General features: G+C 38.6%; 1 protein-coding gene across 5 annotated transcripts in view; it reads left to right on the top strand.

The window, feature by feature from the left end:
- NKAIN2 (sodium/potassium transporting ATPase interacting 2) overlaps window positions 1-24,519 on the top strand; it is a 566,015-nt gene that overhangs the window by 539,554 nt on the left and 1,942 nt on the right. For all 5 annotated transcript variants that reach the window (XM_035320505.1, XM_035320503.1, XM_035320507.1 and 2 more), the window contains 2 exons: window positions 2,687-2,747; window positions 19,660-19,741. In XM_035320505.1, the coding sequence (XP_035176396.1) occupies window positions 2,687-2,747; window positions 19,660-19,741 (143 nt within the window). The remainder of the gene's footprint in view (window positions 1-2,686; window positions 2,748-19,659; window positions 19,742-24,519) is intronic.

Raw genomic sequence — 24,519 nt, 5'->3', positions numbered from 1 at the left:
AAGGAAGGAAGGAAGGAAGGAAGGAAGGAAGGAAGGAAGGAAGGAAGGAAGGAAGGAAGGAAGGAAGGAAGGAAGGAAATTATGTGATGTTCAAATTAAAACAAAATTATGTGTACCAAGCAGAAGATTGGATAGATGTGGGAGAAGATGAGGTTTATTTTAAAATTCTTACTATTTTAAGGGAAACAAACTACCATTTGTATTTGCAACAGAACAATTTCTAGCTATAAAGCACTCTTTTAATCAGCAAACTCATGTGATGAAATGCTGTAGGATTTACTTACATATCAAAAGATTTCCCCAGACATTTAAAGGATGCAACTGAATACAATTAAAAGATTAGTTGTAAGAACAGATTGTGATACAGTTTGTTTGCTGTGTTTCGTGAGAAAAGTTTAGTTAATAACATGTAAACTTGTGGTGTTTTCACAGATAGTAAAGTATTGAACCGTATTACAAGAAAAGCTTTACCACTGCGGTTGCCAACTAGAGATGCAACTGCTCAGCTCTCTTGGATGTGATGGTCTGTAAAAAGAGAACAGAGAAAATATTAAGCCAAGGTTCTCATCCAAGAATTGAATTGTTAATGAATAACCTTGCTGGGCCTAATTCTTTGCTGGATTAAACCTCATGTAATGTAATTGAAGTTGGTGGGTTATGTAGGGCATAAGTCAGTGGAGTAAATTAGCCCTCTGTCTTGAAGCCAAGAAACCAAAGGAAAGAGCAGCCCAATAAAACAGAATGAAATGATGATATTAGCTGAACACCACCGTTCTTGGTACACTGTGTTCTTTGTGTCCAGCAGTGAATATGTCATCTCTCCCAGGTGTAAAATCTTCACAGCAGCACTATAAGGCAGATTTATAATAAATGACAAAATTAATGATTTAGTTCTGTTGTAATGCCACTTCTGGGCTCCCAACAGGAGCTTAAGCAGTTAGTAGACAACATCTGTACTGGCTGCAGTGTGGTCTCCAAATCAAGCCTCAATATCTTCACAAAAATCTTTTTTTGTCTTTTTTTTTTTTCTATTTTTTTCTTTAGCTGTATCTCACATATACAGATGTATATGTAGAGATTTCTATAGAGAAAATTGACAGAAATACCATAAAGATCTGTGTAAAAGCTGGAGTAAATTAAGCACAGTCACTGCCTGCAGTATGAAGCTACTAAGAGACAGGAAATTTGTTTGAATTTAATGTGTACAGGTGATAGGAACGCAGAATACTGCAGTGATTGTAGAAGTGCCTTGGATTTGTTAAATAAATAAATAAGTAAATAAATAAATGCATTTGCACTAACCACTCTTCATAATAATACATAGTTCCCAAATGTCACTGAATGACCCACTCATTAGTTTGTCTGAAATTAAGATCATAATATCCCTCAACCACAGATTATGTTTTTTGTTGTTGTTGTTTGTTTTGTTTTTTTGCATCATGCACATTGAGACCCCAGTCCTAGCTGGAGCCATTAGATATTTTTTATTATCCAAACAAAGAATGAATTCCAAAACTCTACAGTTGGATTTGGAGCTCATGAATAATCTCTGTGAGGTGATCTATAGAGGAATAACACATTTGAACATTATGTCTCACTTTTCACTACAAGGAGATGAAACTTCAATTCCTTTGACTTCCTACCATGCAAACTTCAGCAAAAACTAAAGGATGGATAACAGTTAGTTGAGAATCATTAGAGAAAACTTTCCAAACCTATATGTACAGGAAGCCATGTAAAGAGTGCAACACACGGCACATGATGCTGTTCTGTTGCTTCTGGTGTGATTGTTACCTCTCGGCCAACAGAGCTTGGTGGAAGGACTAGCAGAGGTCTCATGTGATACTTAGTTCATGACGTGTGATACTGGCCATTTTTTTCCCTTTTTAATTTTTTTTTTTCAAGTGATGGTGTAAAATAAGCAGTCTGCCATGGTACTCAAGCAGCACTCCACTTTTCAATTTCTTTAAATTGTGTTATTTCTGTTTATAATTCACTTCTGGATGTGTTCTGGGGGAGGAATGGAGGTAATAAGATTTGAATTTGTCACCTACAGCATGAGATACTGATGCAAACACATCCAAACCTATTCAAATTGACAGATATGTCTTGAGGCTTGGGGGCTATTTGAGAGACAGGAATGGATCTCAGCATCAGATCCACAGCCCTAATTTCAAGTGATAAAATATCATTATAAAGATGGTTTACAAGTGAACTGACTTTGTCTTAAGTTTTGTTGGCAAGATTCTGCTAAAAAGGCAGAGTTCTGCTAGAGGATTAAGATTTTTGGCCAACAAATCTGACTTTGACATAAACATTCACATTTGCAGTTGTTAAACTGCCATCCACCTAACCATCCATCTAGTTTCCTAGTTTTCAATAATTAAAAAGAAGCTATTTCTGTAATGGAAAATCTTCTATCAGTTTTCAGGAATTTTTATTGAAGGGTTTGTTTTTCAAGAAAAATGCCAACTCCTGACTATTTCCAAAAGAATCACATAAAATTAGGAAATTCACTCATTATTAGAATTAACTAACTGTTAAAAAAAAAAAAAATCATTACCTCATCAAATATAATCTGGTGAAGTTTGTTATTTCTGTAGTTTCTGTTGTTGTTTTTCTAAAACCAACTCATGTTTTTCTATTGTATTTGTTTTACATCTAAAGCTATTACATTTTGTTTCAGCTGGCGGGCTTCATCTATGCCTGTTATGTTGTGAAATGTATTACTGAAGAAGAGGACAGCTGTAAGTACTAAAGCTTTATTACATACAAAATGAATTCTGTTTTTTAAATCACCCTTCCACTATGCTGGCTCTTGCTGATTTGAACCTAAATGCTTTGTTATACTGTAGGCAGAACACGTTTTCTGTCCATCCATCTTGATCTTCCAAATGCCTGGAAGTCAAAGGAGTCATAAAATGTAGCTTAAAAAAATACACACTCCTTTCTTCTGAATAGATCATTGTAATTGCTTTTACCTCAAAATTTACCTTAAGACACACACACACACACACAAAATAAATAAATAAATAAATTTGGAAAACCCAACCTCTTTTTTTTTTTATTATTTCCATTTTTCTTATTCCAGACTGTTAACTAGCTTCACAGTAATAGGCTACCGCTGAGGGTATAGCTCTTCTATGTTGACCTCTGCGTTGGCTTGTAAAAGCACTTCTGGCAAGAAATAACTTTAGATCATTGCAGGACCTTCATTTATGAGAGGTGAAACCATGGAGTTCCTCTTTGTTCCCGCTGTTCCCAGGGTACAATTACAAGGAACAAAATGAGTTCATAAAGATGTATGTTTGTGTTTCTTCTGCTTATTTATGTCAATAGAAGCCTGTTGAGCAGGATTTGTTCTTAATACATGTTATGGAGCCAAGCCATTTCATTTTTTCTCTACTCTAACCTTGATTTTTTAAAAAGGGGCCACTGTAGCATTTCTGTACATGTTGGGATTCATACCATAGCACTTCAGAAACAAGTATCAGAACTGCATGTAACTTTGATAAAATATACATGAATCCTAGAGAGAGTTTTGCAACAGGAAGCTAAAGGGCTTTTATTTGACTGATAGCACTGCTAGAGCTGGTGGGGATTCTTTTGTGTACTCTGCTGCATATAGAAAACAGCTGAAACCCTGTAATCTATAGGTAATGCAGCGCCACTGTGAGCCGTCAAGGGAAGATTTAGTGCTGAATTCAAACCACATTTTGGAGGTTTCTCAGATGATGCTCTTCTCAGTTGTCTGTGTGGTTCTGTGGAGGTGAGGAAGGCATAAGAGTAAAAAGAGTTTGGGACAAGTGTGTGGAGCAGGGATATGCCATAAATATGTCTTGTCTTCTTAGTGATGGACCCAAGTCGTGCATGCTTCCTCTTATTCTCCAGTTTATTGTGCTCTCTATTTGTAGAGCTAAAGGATGGTGATTCCTTGCCCCCCAAATAAAATCCCTTTTAATACCATCCTACCTTCTCTTCCTAGGTCTTAAATCTTTTTCATTCTTCTGTAATGCTTTAGGGTGTAATATAAGTAAAAAGTGAGGAAGGGAGTGGTGACTTGGCTCAATGAACAGGCGCAGAAGTCAGAGCATGTTTGGAAGATCTCTCCTGTGGGCTGTAAGAGGGTGTTCCCGGCAGCAAGACGCTGCAGCCAATATGCTATTGTTTTCTGCTCACTGCCAGGGGAGCTCCCTGGTGTTCAGAATCCACAGATTATCATGGTTCTTTGAACCTTTTCTTTCAGTTGTCTTACCCATTTTGAGGCCTTTATTACTTTTCTAGTATGCCTTCACCAGGCCCTCTCTCCTTCCCAACGGGCTGTCTCAGCTGCGTGGAAGAGCCTCACTGGAGCAAGACCCCACTCAGCACAATGTAGCCCACATGAGCACAGCCCATGTGGTCTTGCTGCCAGTGAGTTTCAGAAGCCTGGATGGAAAAAAAAAAAAAAAGGGGGGGGGGGGGAGGGTAAAAAAAAAGGGTTAAAGGGAATTCAGTGGCAGAGTCATCCCAGTCATCCCAACACTGTAACAACTTTCAGACTAGATTCGGCCCCTTGAGGTATCATAAAATTAAAGTGGCCTTACTTTCTATTGAGAGCACCCCATACAGACATCCCCCTGACCAGGTTTGATTTCAGAATGTTTTATTTCCACTTAGATCTGTTTTCTTGCCTTTCCCTCCCTTTTGGCAATACATTGCTCTATCACACTCTTCTGGGATGTAATGTATCCCTTATGGATGCCATGCTATTTAGTATGCATATTCCATAGGAAGATGGGTAATCATAACTTCCTCAGTACTTTCATGCATGGTGTTGTCTCACACAGACCAAGAAAGTGTGAAAAACTTTCAAGAAGAGGTACATATATCCCAGAGCCATTGCTACAGCTTCCTGCACATGCAGGTCTTTAGTCTGAGGTCACTTCATATCCTCTAGTTGTGTTTCTCCTCCCATAGTCTACTCTTCCAGTTTTTCAGATTCTCACCCTAGCATGCTGTTATGGAGCAGGATCTGTAGCAGAGAGGGATGAAGACAGCCCTCTTGCCCGCGGTGTTCTCCCTCCCCCAGACTAGCTGGACATTTCTGCCTGCTCAGCAGAAAAATCTTTACTGTGCTGCCCACCAACACCTGCTCTGTATCCATACCTAGTAAAGGATGAGGTTGGGGTTGTACCTGCATGCAGTTTGACAGCTGGTGCTCCTTCTGTCTGTTAAAGATGTGTCAACTGTGAAAGATCCTCTACTAAGACCAGTCACCAGAAAGCAATTCTCCCACACCCCTGACATGCTTTCCTAGCTTCTGAAATGGTTTGTGAAGAAAAGCAGAGGGTCTCTGCCATCTTCTTAGCCACCTCCACATTCACAGGCATCACAGGGGAAAGTAATCTAGATCTCTGGTTTTCAGGACCACCCATACACATGTATGAATGGGATGCCTTGCTGCCAAGCACTGATGACCCTAAGGACAAACCTATAAGACCTCGCCAAGAGGGCACTAAGGGGGCACTTGTCAAATGGTTGAAAGAGACTGAATCAGTAGAAAAAAACTTTTTGGTACTCATGATGGACATGCTAAATATCAATATGCTCAGCTCCATTTCTTCTACTTTGCTAATGGGTCATGGGAGCAACAGCTGCCTGGAAGAGAAGCAGAAGAGGCAGGAACACTAAGCCTGCAAGAGTGGACAGAGAAAAAGAGAAAAAGTCAAGCAACCTCCAAGAGCCAGACAGGGGCATGTTCCAGATTTTAACCAGAGGAATGCATCAGCACTGCTCAGGAGCAGAGAAGGTGCCTTCTTTTGCAATCTTCTCTTGGCATGGAGCCTCAGCTGTAGAAACAAAATCAAGTTGCTCTTAAACTACTTCAGCTGAATTAGCTTTGCTCTCAGAATAATTGGAACAAGCTGAAATAACAATTTCTCTGTTCTTTATGCAGATTTTATTAAAAGAACAAATGAGAGAGGGAAGAATTAAGCAAACATTTCACTAAGATTAACCTGCTCTAACCTCACTGCAGGATTAAGAATGGAACAATATAATGATCAAATCAGGGTCATTACTAAGACTGAGTCACAAACCTTGGGGTTTTAATCACCCACGCACTAACTAAATCCAGCAGCAGACCCCCTAAATCAAAGTACAATTCTACACTTTCATGAGAACAATCTGCTTTGGGTTAATTCTGCACTGAGGATTAAAGAGGAAGCTGCTTCTCCTTCTCATTGCAGTCCCAAGCAGGGCTCTCACACTGGACACACCAGAGCCGAACTGCAGCACCCATCTCCAAGAATCAGAAAAGGCTGGGTTTCCCCATCTACTTCTCTTGTTGGTTTGTCATTCTCAGTGGTCCCTTCTGCATCTTGTTCCCTGTGGTTGTGTAGGGAAGAAGAACTGTGAGGCTCACAGCACATCAGGTCTTGGTCAGGGAAAGACGAGGGGGAATAGGTGTCCAGCAAGGCTGCTGCCAACTCAGTTTCACTGTTGCCACTGGTATGATTAAGCCATTGTCATTCTTCCTTCATTAGCCTTATTAGCTGCAGCAATTAAAAATAAAGCATGGAAATGTCAGCAACAATCATTACTTGGAGGCATTCAAAGGCTGTAAACTTCTTGGAGCTCCTCATTTGTTTTCTAAAATCATATTAGGCCTGCATTTTTCAAAGGCTGCACATTATTTTTAATAACATTGAAATGGTCGTTTAATGTGCATTTCCTCACTAGCAATTTGGCTCCCTGCTATAAGAAGTTACTGCCTAAGTAAAGTGAATTCAATGTATTTTTGAAAATGTTATTATATATACAGATTTTTAGTGGAAAACTCTGGAATGCAAGCAGTGAAGCCACATTCTCCTGGGGCTTTTTTGTCTGTAAACAATTAAAACAAGAAACTTTTTTTGGAGGTGTTTGCTGAAGTGGGAATTCTGCACTCTCCTTGCAGATTCTGGTGAGGGAAAGTGGATTGGCTTGTTATTAGAGGGACAGCTCCAGCCAGGAAAGAACCCCAAACCAAATGTCAGGAGATAATGGAAATTTTAGCCTATTTTTCACAATGAAATCCTAATCCACAAGGCTCCTTTGCAGATCCAAACGGGGAAGGGGGGGAGGGGGAAGTAAATCCAAATTCCAAGGCAAAAAAAGAAATCTGATCTGTCAGACTGCTCCCAGAGTACCATGGAGAGTACCATATTAGCTGCTAGTACAGCTTTGCACTAGCATCTCACAGTAGCAGGGATCCAGCTCACATGTACATTTTCTTCTTTTCTCTTGTCATCGTTTCTAGGTAAACTGCAAAGCAAAAGAAATTGCAACTAGGTTAAGTAGATTTTTGCTGCATATCCCCTTGAGCCCAGCATTTGGAGATGTCTGACATAGAAATAAAGCTCTATATAACCTTTTAAAATCATTTTATTTTCCCCTGTAAAAGCTTGAATTCAAGATTCTATTTGAATTACTGAAAACATTCAAGAGTACAATACCCTGGATAGTCGATATCTACTGGTGTGCAATACAGCATAGCAGTTATATGCCAATAAACTCATTGTCAAACAACAACCCATTCTGGGATCTTATGCCTGACCTGGGAAGTACAAAGGTGGTGAAAAGATTTTCCTTTGGAAGAAAATATTATATTCATTAGTTGTAAGAGATGAGAAATTTGGACAAACATACAGGGTAGAGAGAGAAGGCTTTTGTTTTTAGCTGTGTTACAGGCTCCTTTCCACCCATGGGCAGGTTATTTAACCTCACAATACTTCTATTTTCCATATTTAGAATGGGAAATAATGACATGGATAAACTCACAGGTGTGTTGCTTCATAACTTTGAGCTTCTAGGATGAAAGAGACTATTGAAGTGCAGAATATGCTCAGATATCACTTTATTTCTGTGCCAAGTGCTTTTCACAACCTGCTTAGAGAGACATTACAGAGAATTAGTTCCTCGGCTTCCATCCCAGCTTAAAAAACTCTTAAACAAAGAGAATCTAGAAGCAAATTTCTTTCCTGTCTTCTGTTGAATAGGGCTGTAAATTCTGACTTCAAAGATAGGAGAAGCATAGAAAGAAAGCATGGATGGAGCAGAAACTAATGCTGAGGGAAGTGTAGAAAATGACTGATACTATCTTTCTGTATTCAGGGCTGGGATTAAATGCAACTCCAGAGGTTATTGGCACAGGCAGCCTTTTTGATCTGTTCCTGCCTGGTGACACTATAGCTGGAGTGTTCAATGCAGAATTTTTTGTTATGCTAGACTATAGATAAGAAGGGAGGTACCAGGTCTATCCAGCCTGATATCCAGAATCCAACAATGAAGAATATGTGATGCTTACTTGAACCTTTATTTGCCGCATAAGCATATAAGAACACAGGAGGTTTGTGGTTCCCAGAAATTTCTGGCAGTAATTTGCAGTTTAGGGACTTCCTTAGGCAGAAGTGGTCTTGTTGCATTTAATTGCCCACAACTTACTTTTTCTCCTGTTCCCCTCCATTTGAACCAAGAACATTTTTATCAAGCACAACCTCCTGAGTGAAGGATTTCCAACAACTCAGCTTTATATTTTGTTAGCTTTGCACTTACTTTTGTATAAGGTACCCTGTATCTTGCAATGGAAAACACTGAACAGTCATTCTGTCTTCACTTTTTCTATGCTACCACAAGTTTTCTCGACTTGTGGTAGTCTGGTTTTCTCGACCACCAGCTGCCTCCTTCAGCTTCTGTGGGAATATTACAGAACTTGCGATCAATTTTTGGTAGTTGAGAGGGGTATTCTGCATCTTCAAACCCTTTATATAATCAAAATAATGGAAGCAGAATCTGTCATGAAGGAATGGCAGTGTGGTAAGGAGAAATACATTTGCACTTTGGGGACACTCACTGATGCCACCAGATGTCAAGGATGGTATTCATCTCACATACCTACAGTCATATGTAACTAAGCCTACAGTTTAATGATCACGTTTTCCACTACAGTCCGTAACACCGAAAAGAATCTCATCCTGTCTGTGTTAGACACCTTTCTTACAACAGGATGCATCACTGGGCTGATCTGTTTGCTTTATGCTAAGGAGGGCCCAGGCAGTCTAAAGAGGGAGCATAGGTACAAATTAACATAGCAACAAATAAAAGCCAATGTTTAAAACAATTGTTCTCCAGCTGTTGAACAGGTCATTCATGAACGAGAAGTCAATGAACAGGGTACAAAAGCTGAAGCTACATCTTGTTTTTGCTCAGCTGTGCTCTCCAATTCACAGCCTGTAGCTAAATTAGAAGCTTTTTTGTTTACTTGTTTCATTTAGTGTGGTGACTGCTACATGAACTAAGTGAAACACAGGGAGGGAAATGGGATGCCTTCAGCTGTCAGGAAGGCATCCTTATGCCTTCAGCTGATGGAAGCACAGAGGGAGGGAAGCCTTTAAAATTCCATGGTACTACCTCATGCTTGTTATCCTGAAGAGAGTTGGCTTTGGAGAGTTGCACTGCCACCAGAAATATCTAGGATATTTCCTAAAATCTACAGGCAGGTAGTGATAGGACAAGGGGGAACAGTTTTAAATTTAAAAAAATGATAGATTTAGATTAGATATAAGGAAGAAATTCTTCAATATGAGGGTGGTCAGGTATTGCAACAGGTTGCCAAGAGAAGCTGTGGATGCCCCATTCCTGGAGGTGCTTCAGGCCAGGCTGGATGTGGCTTTGGGTAAGTTGGTCTAGTGGGAGGTGTCCCTGCCCATGGCAGGGGGTTTGGAACTAGATGGTCTTTAAGGTCTCTTCCAACCCAAGCTATCTGATGATTCTATACCTGTACAGAATCAACCTTTTGCAAATATCAATATCTGGTTCCTGCGTCATTATTTCCAGTTATGTCCTGTCTTGGAGAGGACTTTTCATAAGAGCAGAAGGCTAGTGTTGAGCATCTCATTCTCACCGGTGCAGAGCAGAGGCACCCTACATCACACAAGGCTTACCTGCCAGTTAGAAAGCATAGGCTGAAGATGTCTGACCAGCAGAGTACAGGGCTGAAGCACAGGGAAAAAAGCCTATGGTGGGATGTGACAACTGAAACTGGCTGCATTTGAGATGCAAACAGACCTGAGCAGTCCAGGTGTCACAGGGCTTGGCAGACGTTACGCAGTCTGATCCGGGATCATTTGGCACTGCACTGCAGAGAGAGAAACAAACTTAAAGCTCAGAGGAGGTGCAGTTTGTTTAAATAATAGCAAGTAATTAGTCTGAAGACAAAATCAGTGATGGCATTTTATATTACAATTAATTTAAAGGTTAATTTCCTTTGGTGCTAAAATCTTATTTAAAACATTTACCAGGAAAGGAAATTAGGATGTTACTATCAAGATGCATAGAGTGCTTCTGGGAATCCATGCCTATTATCACTAGAAAATTAGGTTAGACTCAAAGTGGGAATTTCAATTCATTTTAGTGTATAATAGATGGTGGTCAGGGCCTTGAGTCAAAAGGGTTGCTAAGGGTAGACTGTACAATTTGCATTTTCTTTGTTTGTGGGATTAATTGCAAATGTTTCCAACAAAAGGGCTGGGTTTATACATGAACAAGCTTGACATGAAAAGAAAATTGGTTATGGATTGCTGCCTTCGTAACTAATGAAGTTGATGTTCAAGGAATCCCTAGGAGACAGGACTGTGGTATGAGACAAATATATAAATAAAATCACATGGGGGGAAATGGTGTCGTTGCTGGCTCCCTTTATGGTAATTTCTCTTCTCCCTTGCTGTCTTTCCTGCCACTCCCCTTGCATCCATCAGCACCTCCTGTGGGGATTGTCAACTTCAAGTTTAAAAAATGTCTAAATAACATAATGTGGAGCTTGAAGGAAGTAACATTTCCTTTCCAGCAGCTCATCACAATGGGATATTGCTTAATAAAATCAGTGCATTGTAACAGCCAAGGGGAGATACTTACCTTGCATCATATTTTTTTTTAACTATTCACCATCCATGTTTTGTCCTGGCCAAGAAAGACATGTTGCAGAATTATTGGAAAAGATCTGCACATGTGAAAAGGGAATGAACAGTTAACAACTTTTTTTTACAAAGAAAGACGTATTTTATACCAACGCTTTGTAATTATTACTTGTCTTGCCATGAATGAACTGTGGAAAAGACAAAGAAGTCCAGATCAAGTAATACTGTCCCATAAGGTTTCATCAAACCAATGGCAGAAATGAGTTAGTGACAGTGACAGATCTGATCAAAAAGCCACACTTTATCTGAAGAGATTCTCATGTTGTTGTCACATACGAATATAAAGTGGTCTTGGAAAAACAAGGAATGAAAAGTAAAACATATTTGAAATCAGGCAAAAGTATCAAAATTTAATATCTGCACAGAAAATGCATGGAAAATGGTTTCAGATGGACTGTCACACTCTGTTTTGGTGCTGGTGAAAGACTTCATTTTGATTTGAATCTTTTGCTGATATTTGGTGTGGTCAGCCAAAATGAGCAGGTGTAACAGCCAGCCATGGCCGTGCGGACTCAGTCCTGACTGACGGATGGCAACATCTCAAGTAGGGGTGGTGACAAGGTGCTGCAGTTGGACTAGGTTTGCAAAACATTTCCTGTGGCCCCAGAAGCGTCAGTGTTGTCCCCACTGAGAGCTCCCCACAGTTTCCCACATGCCTAGGACATAGCTGCTAAATTATTCTTGTCAACATGCCTTCTGCTAAAGTTTTCCTTATTACTTTTCCTTTTAAATATCTAAATAGGTCTTCATTAGCACTGGATTGTTAACTTTCATAGACTTGGGCCTTAATTCTCCACTTTGTTGCACCTACTGATGAGTCTTATTCTAATTTATTAGTGTGGTGGTCACAGTTCGAGGCCACTGCCCCAAGTATTTTAAGTATTTTCTTTATCCTCCCTGTTTTCTTTTTTCCTCTCCTTTTTCTTTTTTTCTTCTCTTTATCACTTGCCTATAGCAATGAACTGGATTAGAACATTTTTTTCCTAATGATTAAATTGATAAACTCTATCATAATTCATCCATGGTTTGTATTTTCTTTAATTCTTAGAATGATTTGTCAGACAAAAACTGTTTCAGGGCTAGATTTTTTTGCTCAGTACTCTAGCATAAACATTTGAAAGCAAATAGTTATTATCCAGCAGTGTCCAGGTCTGTCCACTTTATGTCTGCAGAGTATATTTTTTTCTGATGTTCTCACAGCTGAGTAGAGGTCTTTAACAGATGCTTTAATGAGCCTTGGACAAGCCCCACTGCAAGCTTAGACAAGCCTTGCAAAGCCTTGCAGGTGTCATTTGGCAACCTACCTGACTGCAACCTTATTTCCAGGTCTATAAGCTTGACAGGTGGTTTGTTGAACTTATCAGGTATAAAAGGCAATTCTGACAGTTTCAGTCCAGTATTCCTCTTTGCTGTAGTTACACTCCAGTTGCTTCTTCCAGGCTCTTATTCTTGCCCACGCTGTCCCCATCCCTGTTTCTGCCTCCAGCTTCCTGAGTCTTGCAACTGCCTCTACCTCCTCAGCCTGCTTGGTTATTCCTTGTTACTTTCTTCCTGGCTCCTTTCTGCTTGGTCAGGAGCTTGTTTACCTGCTTCCCCACCATGGTACCTGTTAATGGCCAACCCTTGCTAAGGCATTGCTCTAGACCCTGCTTTTTGTCACATCCTCTCTGAGGCTCTGTCATTGACCAGGCCCCTTCCTCACCTGGGAATCTGAGATGCTTTTTGGTTACTCTAATTTCTGGACCTCAGCATCATTTATCCTGCTGTTTTCTTCTGGGTGCTACCATGAGCTGGGCTCATCTTGAATGCAGTGCTTCTGTCCCAATTTGTTTCTAATTACAGGAAGTAGCGGTCTGTAATCCCTTACCTCTGTAAGGGTGGTGATACCAGGTGTTGCTTATTGGGTTTCACAACCCAGCGTACCTTCCCAGTCCTATACTATATCTCAGAAAGGATGTCAAGAATCATCCACAGATTAGCAGTGATAGACACAGAAGAAGAACCTGTGGGACTTTATCATCCAGCAGGCATGGATGATAAAGATGATAAGGCTGCCTTGTCCAACAAGAAACACAGTAAGGAGAAAAGAATCTGGAGGAAAAGACCCTGTGAGGCAATTATCAGGGAATAATTTTTACTATTACAAAAGTAAACAGCAAGGAAATATTGATAGTGGTGCACAATATGAGATAAGAAACTGTAGAAATTTGCGAAGAGTTTTCCCTTTGATAATCCTGTGGACATCGTTGGGCTCTGTAATGCTACAAAGTTCCAGTTTAAAAAAATGAAGTTTTAATATTACCTGGCAAATGGGTGAGCTAAGAGCACTTGCTTCCTGTTGAGCAGAAAGGCAGTTCATTGTGCTGAGGGACCCAGGCTTTGCACCCAAGTCCTTATGCCATTGCAGAGCATCCTTGTGCTGGGAGGGAGGCTGCAGCCACAGTTGCTGGCAGATGTGCTCCTTCCTCCTGCTTCACCCATGCTTCGTGAGTCTAAATCGCTGTGCACTCAATGCAAAGAACAGTAACATTTGATTATCATTGTAAACAAACTTTATTGAGACTGTTTTCAAGCAAATCTCCTCCTGTGTGCTGTATTATGTAACAGGCACTAGGCCATGCTCAAAGCATAAAAAAGCTACAGCACTAACATGTCTGGAAGCATCTGCACCAGTGAGTTGGGTAGCAGGATACTGGCAAAGCTGCAGGAGCAAGGGTGTCCACATATGTTCTTTTATGTATTTTTTTTTTCCATGTGTCATTTCCAAGGCTATTAAAAACAAGCTTAATTTTACTCCCCTCCATTTTTTTCTGAATTTTGCCAGCTTTTAGCTAGCAGAGTTTGTGCACAGCTCTCTGTCTTGCATCGGACACTTGCACACCAACAGTGCCTACAGTGACATAATTTGCTCCCAGTCAGGAGCAAGGTGGAGTGCCTTGCTGTGCCAGTGAATTTGATCAGTTGATCACTGCACCTCTGAGGCTGGGAGGGGAGGGGGGGGAGGGGAAGGGAGGCATGTCTTTGGCCTCCTGAACCAGCGTGCATCAGTTTAACACCTCACGCACCAGATGTAACACATATACACCATGTGTTCTCCCTCTGTGCTGGACTGTACTGTGTTCAATCATGATGTGTGTGTGCAAGAAGTACCCATGTATACATGCACATATGCTTCCCTGGTCACTCAGTCTTTTTAAATGGTGCCATTTTTATAACGTATAATTGTAAATTTTCAATATTATGTTGGAGCTTTCATAAGTATAAATGCATTCATAAGTATATTTAAGGACTAACATAATGCCAACCACTGTACAAACACAAACACCAGCCCTGTTTCTTGGGGTTTGCAATCTATGTATCAGACAACAGGCAGCTGGTGGGTACAGGAAAAAGGGAACACAAAGAAACAATGAGCAAATATTAATCCCTCTGTTAGACAGGAATATCAGTACACTGGCACTAATGAGAGAACTGCTTGTTAAGAACTTCTTAGAAGGAGAGAAAGTATTTGGAAATTTTACAAGTACGTGGGTCACGCTGGCAGCACAGGAACAGAATGTAGCTTTTTTTAAATGGAAGGAGAATATACTGATGTGCAGTCTCTACAAAAGGCTTTAAATGTAAAAAGATTTAGCTTCTGCTTGATGTGATGTGGAAGATGTAATTAGTAGCAGGATGCAGAGAGGAGTAATTTAGCCAAAGCAATGAGCCCTGCAGCTTTTGCCTCCTTAATTCCACATTTGGTGAGTTCAGAAAGGGAACAATTGCAGTGTTTGACACTGAGAGCCCTGGGTAAATGTTATAGCTGTGTCAACAGATAGAAGTGTCTTCCTCTTGAATATGGAAAATAATCTTCAGAAATTAAATCATACATAGTCCAGACCAAAGCTGACATCTAGTTTATAACCCCAAGTGAGAGTCAGACCTGTGCCGTCATTCTCTGTGAAGGTTAGAAGGTTAGGGAGGAGCGACCAAGAGTTTTTATATATTAGCCACTCAGAACTGGAAGTGATGTTTAACTACCCATGGGTAAATATCACAGAGAGAAGATGAAATTTTGGTTTGTATAGAAGGAGGGAAGTGAGTGTGTGCCCAGTACTATGTGACACAAATGTTTTGAGAAGAGAGCAGAGTGCTGGATGACCGTGGAGAGCACTGTGTGCGCTAAGCTACCAAAAACCCAAATTTGGATAGGAAGGGGCAAACTGATTGTGTTTCCAACTGCTTGCAAGAGGCAGAATACAGGACAGGAGAAATCTTCTATAGAAATGGGGGAAAGCAGATACAGAATGTAAATAGCTTTTTCCCAACCTTTCCCTTCCCTTTTCTTCACAGATATAGCCGCACGTCCCCTTCCTCTCTTCTAAATCCTATATCCTTTAATAACTAGACTGCACAATTTTTGCCTTCCTACTAAAACGCAAGGAAATCTGTAACATCGGTAACATTTCTACACATACGTCCTAAGTGACTATTTGGGTTCACATCCTAAGATTATATAAATTATCATTGCTTCAATGAAGCCACTGAAGGTATGAAAATATATAGTATCTGAAGGCCTGATTCTTTTTGCTTCTGTATTTATATCTCACAGAGGAAATTTTCTAAAAGGAGGATAGTATCCAGTCTTGTGGTTTTTTTGTTTGTTTGTTTGTTTTGTTTTGTTCTGTTTTGTTCTGTTTCTTTCCGTATGCTTTTTACAGGAAAATGTTACTGCTTTTATTTCACAGTTTCCTTTCTTTTCGTCCCTCTGTTGATTTCATCAATTTCAGTGTTTTTCACTGATAGCTTTCCAGAGTTCCTTTTCCCATATGCACACCCAGGCTAAAGAGGTCTTTTCTGTGCACATATATCCTAATTTACCAATCCCTTTAAACACCGCAATCTTCCAGAAATCAAAAATGAGAAACCCATTTATGTTTCCCATCTTGTCCTGATATACACCAAAGACGGTGGAGACTGTGACTGTGAACAGAGGCAAAAACTTCACAACCCTGAGGGTGCTTAGTAACAGAAAATATGTCCCTATTTTGAACCATATGTACTGTTTGTGTTACAGTTATAACCACCATCATATGGCTTACAAGCCCCTTAACACCACCAAAGGAATAAAACAGACTGATTTTCTTATAACATTTTTCACAAACAAATAGTACTGTTATTATCCTATTTAAGTCCAGCTAGGAAAATAAGCATCTCAGCATCCAGTTGTTCAAATGAATGGGACTCTGTGTTTGTTTGTATATGTACATGTGATTTTACTGGAGAAAGACACGATAAAAGAGCCACTTCTGATAACAGTGACAAGTAAGATGAATGTAAAATAGAATAGTCAAAAAATGTGTTTGATGGATAAGGTTAAGGATGGAAGCCTCTGTAGTGATTCAGCTAATGAGCCTTGCTTTATTCATCTCATGTTACTGCTGCCAGGAATGTATCAGTTGTATGACACTTCTAGTGACCTTTCAGGCACAGCCAGGATAAAATGCCTGCAGAAAGGGCAGCATTTTGCATGCTTTAAGAAACTAGCTCAGAATCCACAGGGAGCTTTTAGCACAGTCTGGGCACTTCAGGCTTTGTAATGATAACTGAGAAAGTGCCACCATGAAGAAAACTTGCTATAAAGAAATTGCAAAAACTCTCTTGCATTGGAATTCACATCCTGTTACTTACCTTTACCTACCTTGCAAAGTTTGTTGTTGCATGTAAAAAGCCATTGCATGTTTCAAGCAAGGTCTCAATAGTATCTTCTACCCTACCATCATTTGGTTACACTAGTGGGAACTTCCACTGTCTGCTTAACACAGGAAAGTGTCTTCAAGCTTTTCTTGTTTGTCACTCAACAGTCTGGTGTGTTAACACTTTGTGTTTACTTGTACAACATGGCAAAGATGAACGTATGCAAGATGTTCAGTGTGAATCTTTCTCTCATGCCCACAGAAACTTTTTTTGCTTAGAGAAATCTTTTTCTTAAAACATTGGTTTAGTTTTCTGAAAACATCCCTAGAAGAACACTTAAGACCTTTTACCCCACGACTGCAAAACAGAGTATCTATGCTTGCTGCCTTCTAATAATGATTTACTGGTTTACTGGTTGCTTGAAAGGTCTTGGGAAGTACACAATAAATACAAAGCAAGACAAATGTATATAAGCAACATCAGTAAAGTGACAGGGATTGACACCAGTGAGATAATCTTTCCAACACACAGATTTGCTGACTTGTCAGAGGTCAAGAGTGAGAAAAATTGGAAAACTAGGGGGAAAAAAATAGCTACTGCAATGATATGACCATTCTTTTTGCTGCAGCCATTGTATTTGAGATTTTTTATACTTCATCCCAGCTTAGCACTTCACTCAACAACATTCATATTGTCAGTTCTTCGTTCTCTGCCTGTAGACTTTGTGTACTTCCAAAGATATGGTAAAATTGTAATATAGGGGGGGGGGGGGTTATTATTATTTTTTCTGATTGTTATGTGCAGTGAATAAATAGGAAGCTACGAATTATATTTATCTTGATTTTAAAAAGATTTTAACCCTTTGAGATGTTTGCTCTGTCTGGCAAGCAAGCGAGAGAAGCACTGTTCAGATGCAGTCATTGTAAGCTGGGTGCAGAATCGTTTAAAACTGTTTGAAATTTAGTTATCAGCTAGCTGGGATGACATTTCAGATGGGATCCCAATGGGACTTTGGCTAGTGAAAAATTATCTGCATTATTTGAGTTAACAGCAAGGGTGTTACATTTTGTTACAGCAAGGGAAAAACATTTATAAAAAAAATCAGATGAATTTTTGAATTTTAAGGCTGGGAGGTCTTTGAGCACTTGTGCAGGTAAGATTAGAACCCAGAATGATCTCAAGAAGTGGCCTGAAATCAATTGTTCCTTTTAGTCCTGATTTGTGCACCACACTGTAAGAAAAATATAAATAGACTGAAGAAGGATCGAGAGAGCAAATCTAGAGGCTTAGAAAACATGGGCTGCAAGTAAAATTAGAAAAAAAAGAAAAAGAAAAAAAAAGTTAAATCTGAAAAAGATATAAGGCATGAAAATACTTTTAAAAAATATTTTAAAATAGTTAGAAAAAAACTGCTCATTTGTCATCCTATCCATTGGAAGAAAAGGTCAAAAAGTAGAAAAGGAGTTAATTTGCAGGAAATTACATTTAAATTAGACATTAGGAATTTAGGCACATGGAAAGGCAACACAAAGAGACTATAGAATCTCCTTCATTACTGATGTCAAGGATTAACTTAGTAAAACATAATTCTGGTATAGGGGTATACTTAATCCTGCCACAGAACACAGAATCAGCTGAATGACTTCTTCAGGGGTCATTCTGGCCAGGGTAAAAAGTAGATTAACAGGTTGAACATGCCTATAGTTACAATGGAAGCATACATTGGTGCTCCAGCCTTGTATTTTGGTGCCTCTTTGCTTGTGAGCTAAGGGTAGGACTATAAGAACTTGATTTCATAACATCTCGACATCATGAGAAGGCATTATTGAGTGTGGCAGATATTGAGGTGTAGCTTATTACAAAACAATCTCATAAATGCAAATTTTAAGGGTACCAACCACTGTGAAAGTTCTCAAACCAAGGGTTATAAATTTACTTTTTGTGACTTTTATGTGAATGTTACTATGTTTATATCCACAAGAAGCTATCTTCTATCAAAGATTTCTTTTTTTCTTTGCTTGTTTGTTTTAATGTACAGAGAGCCAATCTGTCAGTACCAGCACCCAGACTTGTGAATCTGAACTCTTTGGCACTTTTCTTTCAAAGCAAAGTCAGACTCACATCTGATATTTGAGAGACAATATTTCAGGGATGAGAGTTGCTGATAAATAACCCCCAAAAGCCAATAGTCAGGTCTTCTGGCACAAAGGAAGCAAAGGGTGTGCTTTTACCTGTGTAAAGAGAGTGTTATATCAGAGAAACAGGGGTCTCAGAGTCAGATGAGATTGAATTGCCCTGGAAATTGTTTAAAATAAACATGAGAAGACCATTGGGAGCTGCCAGTGTTGTGAATTAATAAATAACACCCACCCTGCAACCTTCCTACAGACCTCCAGTGCCTTGAGAGAAATGTTGCTTTCCTTAGATCTTTGCAGTCTCATCTCTGAAGCTCAGATAAATTGTTCCAACCTTCTGTGCATTGCAACCCAGGTGTCAAAGCAAGGAATCAGAGAAACTTCTGTCTCCCCAACAGTCAGATCAATGTGCTTCCTCCTCTACATCGCTGAACCACACACAGTATTTCAGCAAGGCAGATACAGTAATGACAGTCAGTATTCACACCAATAAATGAATGGTTTTCAGCATTTTTAATATCTAAACAACATGTTGTTTTGTACTCATCAGGAGGTCTACATGAAAAAAGAGTGATATGTGGCTCTTTCTGATAGACAGATAGATAGTTTTTGTAAATCACTTATTGTCTTTCTGTGATTTTAAATTTATTTTCATTTAAAAGTTAAAAAGGGACTTTGCTTTTCTCCATTTTTTACCCTTTTTATGTATCTTTACAATTGGCTGGTCTTGTTTAAATAGATTATTAGGGGGTCCATCAAAAATAATCTTTGCTGGGTGTCTCTTGAATAATGACTATCACTCACTTCTGAAAAGAATTTCTAATGAAAGCAATTTGCCCATTTTTCAGTTGATTTCATAGGTGGCTTTGACTCTTACGGCTATCAAGGCCCACAGAAGACATCTCATCTACAGCTACAGCCCATGTATATGTAAGTATTTAACTTCTGAGCTATTCTGCAGAGTGGCAGGCTGATATTAAAGGATCATTAAGCTGAAAGATGACATGACTTTAAAATTCAGAATAGGGAGAAGTCTTTTTGATAGACTGAATTCTGGCTACACTTAATCACCAACATTGCTCTTCTGTTGCATGATAATGATTTCTTACAGCGGGATACAATGTGTCACAGTTGTTTAAGTAACTCTGAGCTCTCACCTGATTTTACCCCTTTTTCATTCAAGCAGATTCCACTCCAAGGCAATGAGAATTTTGTTTAGTAAGAACTAGTCAAAGCTGACAAGACTCGGATGCCAAAAAGTGTTTTTGTTTGTTTGTTTGTTTTTATTATTATTAAGATTTAACAATAATTAAGCAACTTGATAATTTACTGGATACTTTTAGCATTAGTGTTTACTTGGACAGGTATCTGTTCACTGAAACACCTCTGTACCTCATTTCTAGTCTCCACGTAGGAAAGGAAAGGAAATTAAAAACATTCTGTTTTCAAAACCAGATTAAATATTGTTTTTAAAATCAGTCTGAATAGAAGAGAGTATATTATCTCTCCAGTGAGAGTGATAGTTCCACCTTAGAAGTTCCATGTTTAGAAGTGCAGTCAGACACATAATAAATCTCAGCACATAGACACAACTGGAGCACATTCACACTGGAGCTCACACCCAGCCATAGACTGGTCCAGAAATAATCATCTCCAAATATTTTTTGTGCTGTTGCCAGCTGCAATTCAGAACAGCCCTGACCACCTAGATAAATCATACCTCACAGCCTTTTGGATTCTCTTTTACTTACCCTCACTGGCTGACATAACAAAAGTACAGCAAGTAGCAGCTCACAAGGCCGTGGCATTCAGTTTTTTCCTTTGTTACTCTTCGGACCATTTATTTTGAGGAAAAGTACTAAATACAGGCAAACAATATCTGTCCCAACACATGCTCCATACACCCTTGAATGTAATTTCATTTATGCTGCTTAGTGGAAGTACGTCTGCTAATGGATTGGTAGCTTTCTGCATGAAACTGCCATTTATTTCTTTATCAGCAGTACAATCAATTCTGTGGTAGTGCTTAGGATTGGGCCCTTTGGGAGCTTTGCTAGGAGCTTTTTAATAATCTCAAATTACAATAGTGCATGTCTCCAGTGCCATCTTAACTTCAGCTTCCCATCTGTCTGTGCTCAAGTAAAGATTTTTCACCTGCACTTTTGGCACAGTACTGTGCATTTAGAAAATGTTATTTCCTTCCTAGTATTATGTGTGGCTCGTAGGTACTTAGAACAATTCTAATCCTATTTCTTTCTCAGTATACCATACCTTGTCATCAACATATGGAGCCCTCTAGCTGAGATATTATCCCATTCTCTTTACGATCTCAGTGTTTCTTCCAGAACAGCAGTTTACATTTACTAAGCATCTTCATACTGATGGGAAAGAAAACTAGACCTGTGGAAAAAAAGAAGGCACTATTTTTAAGCTTGTAGCTGAGATGAAGAGATATATGATAAATTCATGTAAACCATGTTCTACTTTATTTCAGCACTGCATTCTCGTTGATATATAGGTGATTTTGCTGTCTTTATTGAGAGACAGAAATCAGTATGTAAGTTGACATTTGTCCAATCAACCCATAAAAGTATTGCTGTGTCCCAGCAGCAGTCAAAGATGCTGCAAGTTTCCCTCTGACTATGTAGTATTTGACAAGGTTTTCTAGAATCACTATAGCTTGTCCTTAAGAGGCTTTTACAGCATTTAGTAATACCTTTCTGTTATTTACATCTGAGGCACACTAGGAACACATGCATATGTATTTGCACTGCCGTTGCTCCATAAATGTAGGTAGGCCATTAGGCAGTGGAGTGACAAATTCGAATGTCAAATTAATCAAGCCATTGTTTGATCTGCTTGTAGCACTATTTACAGCAATAAAACATATTGGAAATCAAAACACACTGATATGATAACAGCAGACTATGGTAGATGTTGTAAAGCATTATTTGTTGGGTGGAAGGATTTGGTTCCTTAGGGATCATGTCCACCAAGAACATGATCCTTAGTCTCCTTAGTATTCAAGGAGAAGAAAGAGAAATTAAGGACTTTACATTACTCTCTGGCCAATGTCACCTGAACTTTACAGTGTTCAGCATCCCTTGGAGATGAATAAAATATGAGAATCATTTGACATAGAAAGGCAGAGGATGGAATAGTAAAGACCTTCTGTCATATGGAGTCCATTGCCATACTCTCAAGAGGTCCAGGATATAATCACATCTATCCAGGTTACAACTATATCCCTACATATCCATATAGCTATATCCATATAACTATTTCCATGAATTTATCAACTGCTATGAATCTTTGAATCCAAAGGCAGTGCTTTGAATCCAAAGGCAGTGGAGGATATATTGAACATCATCCCATCTGATTTCTGTAAAAGATCAAGAAAAAGTTGTAAAGACAACTTGTGGCCACCTTTGTGTGCTCTACTATTCAGTGAATGAAACTCATGTGAAGCTCTGTGTTTATAGGAAAAATAGGAGATAGCTTATCAGCTGGCTACTAACTACTGTTAAAAGCACAATAACACTTCTTTTCTTTTATCTATGGTATAGGCCAGCATGTTAGGAATGCTACAAAAGTGAAGGAGAACAAATGACCTCAGCTTTGAAGAACTTGCCAAAACAATATCAGCTTGTAATGATTATACAGATTCTGACAAAATGCAAATTTCAACATGTATTTCACTAATAAATGTAGAGAACAACCCCCCATTATTCACTATATCATTTAATATGCAGAAACAATACAAAGACATATAGAGTTGTCAGTCATCATCCTCATACTGCTTGCAGACATGAATTGATTTAGCAGATTACAATGACAGAATCCCATCAAGACAAACTTTTATTTCAGTTCAAGCCAGACAGATTTACATCTAAGTGATTTAAATCAATTTGAACTGTTTTATATATGCACAGTTTAATTATTATCCTGAAGGAATGCTGAGTTTAGTAATTGCTAACTATTAAGACACACTGTTTTGCAACCAGAGCATTCTCCTGTTGTGACAAAGTTAGTACTTCATTTTGTTAATTTGGAGGTTATACTGAACCTACACAAACTTACTTGTACAATCAAATAATTATAACGATTTATTCAGGCTCTTCATTTTTGCATTTCTATTGTGTCAGGACTACTTTAACCAAATAATTATTTCTTTTTATTTGTGATATCTATCAAGCTCTACTTATAAGAACATTCACACTCAATTTAAATGCATACAGTACATTCATATGGAGTTTCATCAGTTATGCAAAACTACCATAAATGAACAAGATAGGGAAAAAAAATCTTGATTTATGAAAAAGGAAGCATTATCTGTAGATTGTGAATTAAGGTAGCTATCTCTGGCTACTCTTTCCATAAATAGTCTAATGTTATTAGATTCAGGCTCACTTTGTTTCTTTTCTCTATAGTTTAGGCTTTGTCTTCCAATCACAACTCTCCTTATCAACTCTCCCAATTTCAAATTTAATTTAAACCAGCTTATTTTTTAACAGAAAAAATATATTCAACTTAAAATTATGTTTTAAATAGAAAACTGGTGTTTAGGATTTTTATCGTGACTTAATTGGCTTTTTTTATTATTTAAGTGCCAACAGTGTACTTTATGCTGTACAAGCCAAGAAGCCTACCCAGTCCATTCAAAATGAATATGCATTTTAACGGGACAGAAAAGCTGCTCATATACCTCCTCGCAGTGTGGCCTCAGCTGATGTCCTAAAAAGCAGCTTCCCAGCATTCTGTGCTGGAGATGCCAGTACTCATCTCCAGACAATGGGACAAGAACACAATAAGATGATGGAAATCAATTGTCAAGAGAGAATTCGTCTCTTGGAAGGTGACCAAGGAAGGTGACTAAACACTCATGGCACTGATTCTGCAGACATGAAAAATACAGTTATGGTTGTGAAACATTACTGCACTGCATGATCACAGTACAGAGGAGGGAGAGGAGATAGATTTTTCTCTCTTTTTTTTTATTATTTTTTTTGTTCGTTTGTTTATTTGTTTGTTTCACAATAAGTTTATTCACTCAAGAAAAAAGAAGTAAAGCATGCATGTCTGATGCTGTATCTGATGCTGATGCCTAATGCACTGGAGAAGTTGCTCAAAAGCAGTTTAGTCCTGAAGTGAAGCTTGCACTCCCTAGTGTGCTCATTTTATGTATATATATACATATATATACACATATATATAAATATACAAGCATACTGTATATACATAGAAACACATAGTTATGTGCATACATACCCCTACATATATGCATGTTAATATATATATATATGCCTACCTATGTATATTTTGCTACTTTAACCTTACTTATGGTAGTTTCTATGGGATTCAACATTTCTCCAAATGTGAAAAGGATTTTGAGTCAACAACTTGGGAACAGAGTTGTGGGGGTGCTAATACATTTGCCTTAGTATTTGTTTCCATCTTTTCTCTCTGTTGTGCTTACATATGCATTATGTTTGTGATGGCCTCTTAGCCTAAAGCTGTAGGTATTTCACAAGATAATTTTGCATAAATTTAACTTAACATACCAACTTCATCATTTATGTTAAATTAAAATAATATATATTAAAAAAAGAAAAGAAAAGAAAAGAAAAGAAAAGAAAAGAAAAGAAAAGAAAAGAAAAGAAAAGAAAAGAAAAGAAAAGAAAAGAAAAGAAAAGAAAAGAAAAGAATGG

This window comes from Oxyura jamaicensis, chromosome 3 (assembly GCF_011077185.1).
Source record: "Oxyura jamaicensis isolate SHBP4307 breed ruddy duck chromosome 3, BPBGC_Ojam_1.0, whole genome shotgun sequence".
In the NCBI taxonomy this organism is placed as follows: Eukaryota; Metazoa; Chordata; class Aves; order Anseriformes; family Anatidae; genus Oxyura; species Oxyura jamaicensis.
This window is presented reverse-complemented; position numbering and strand designations above follow the sequence as displayed.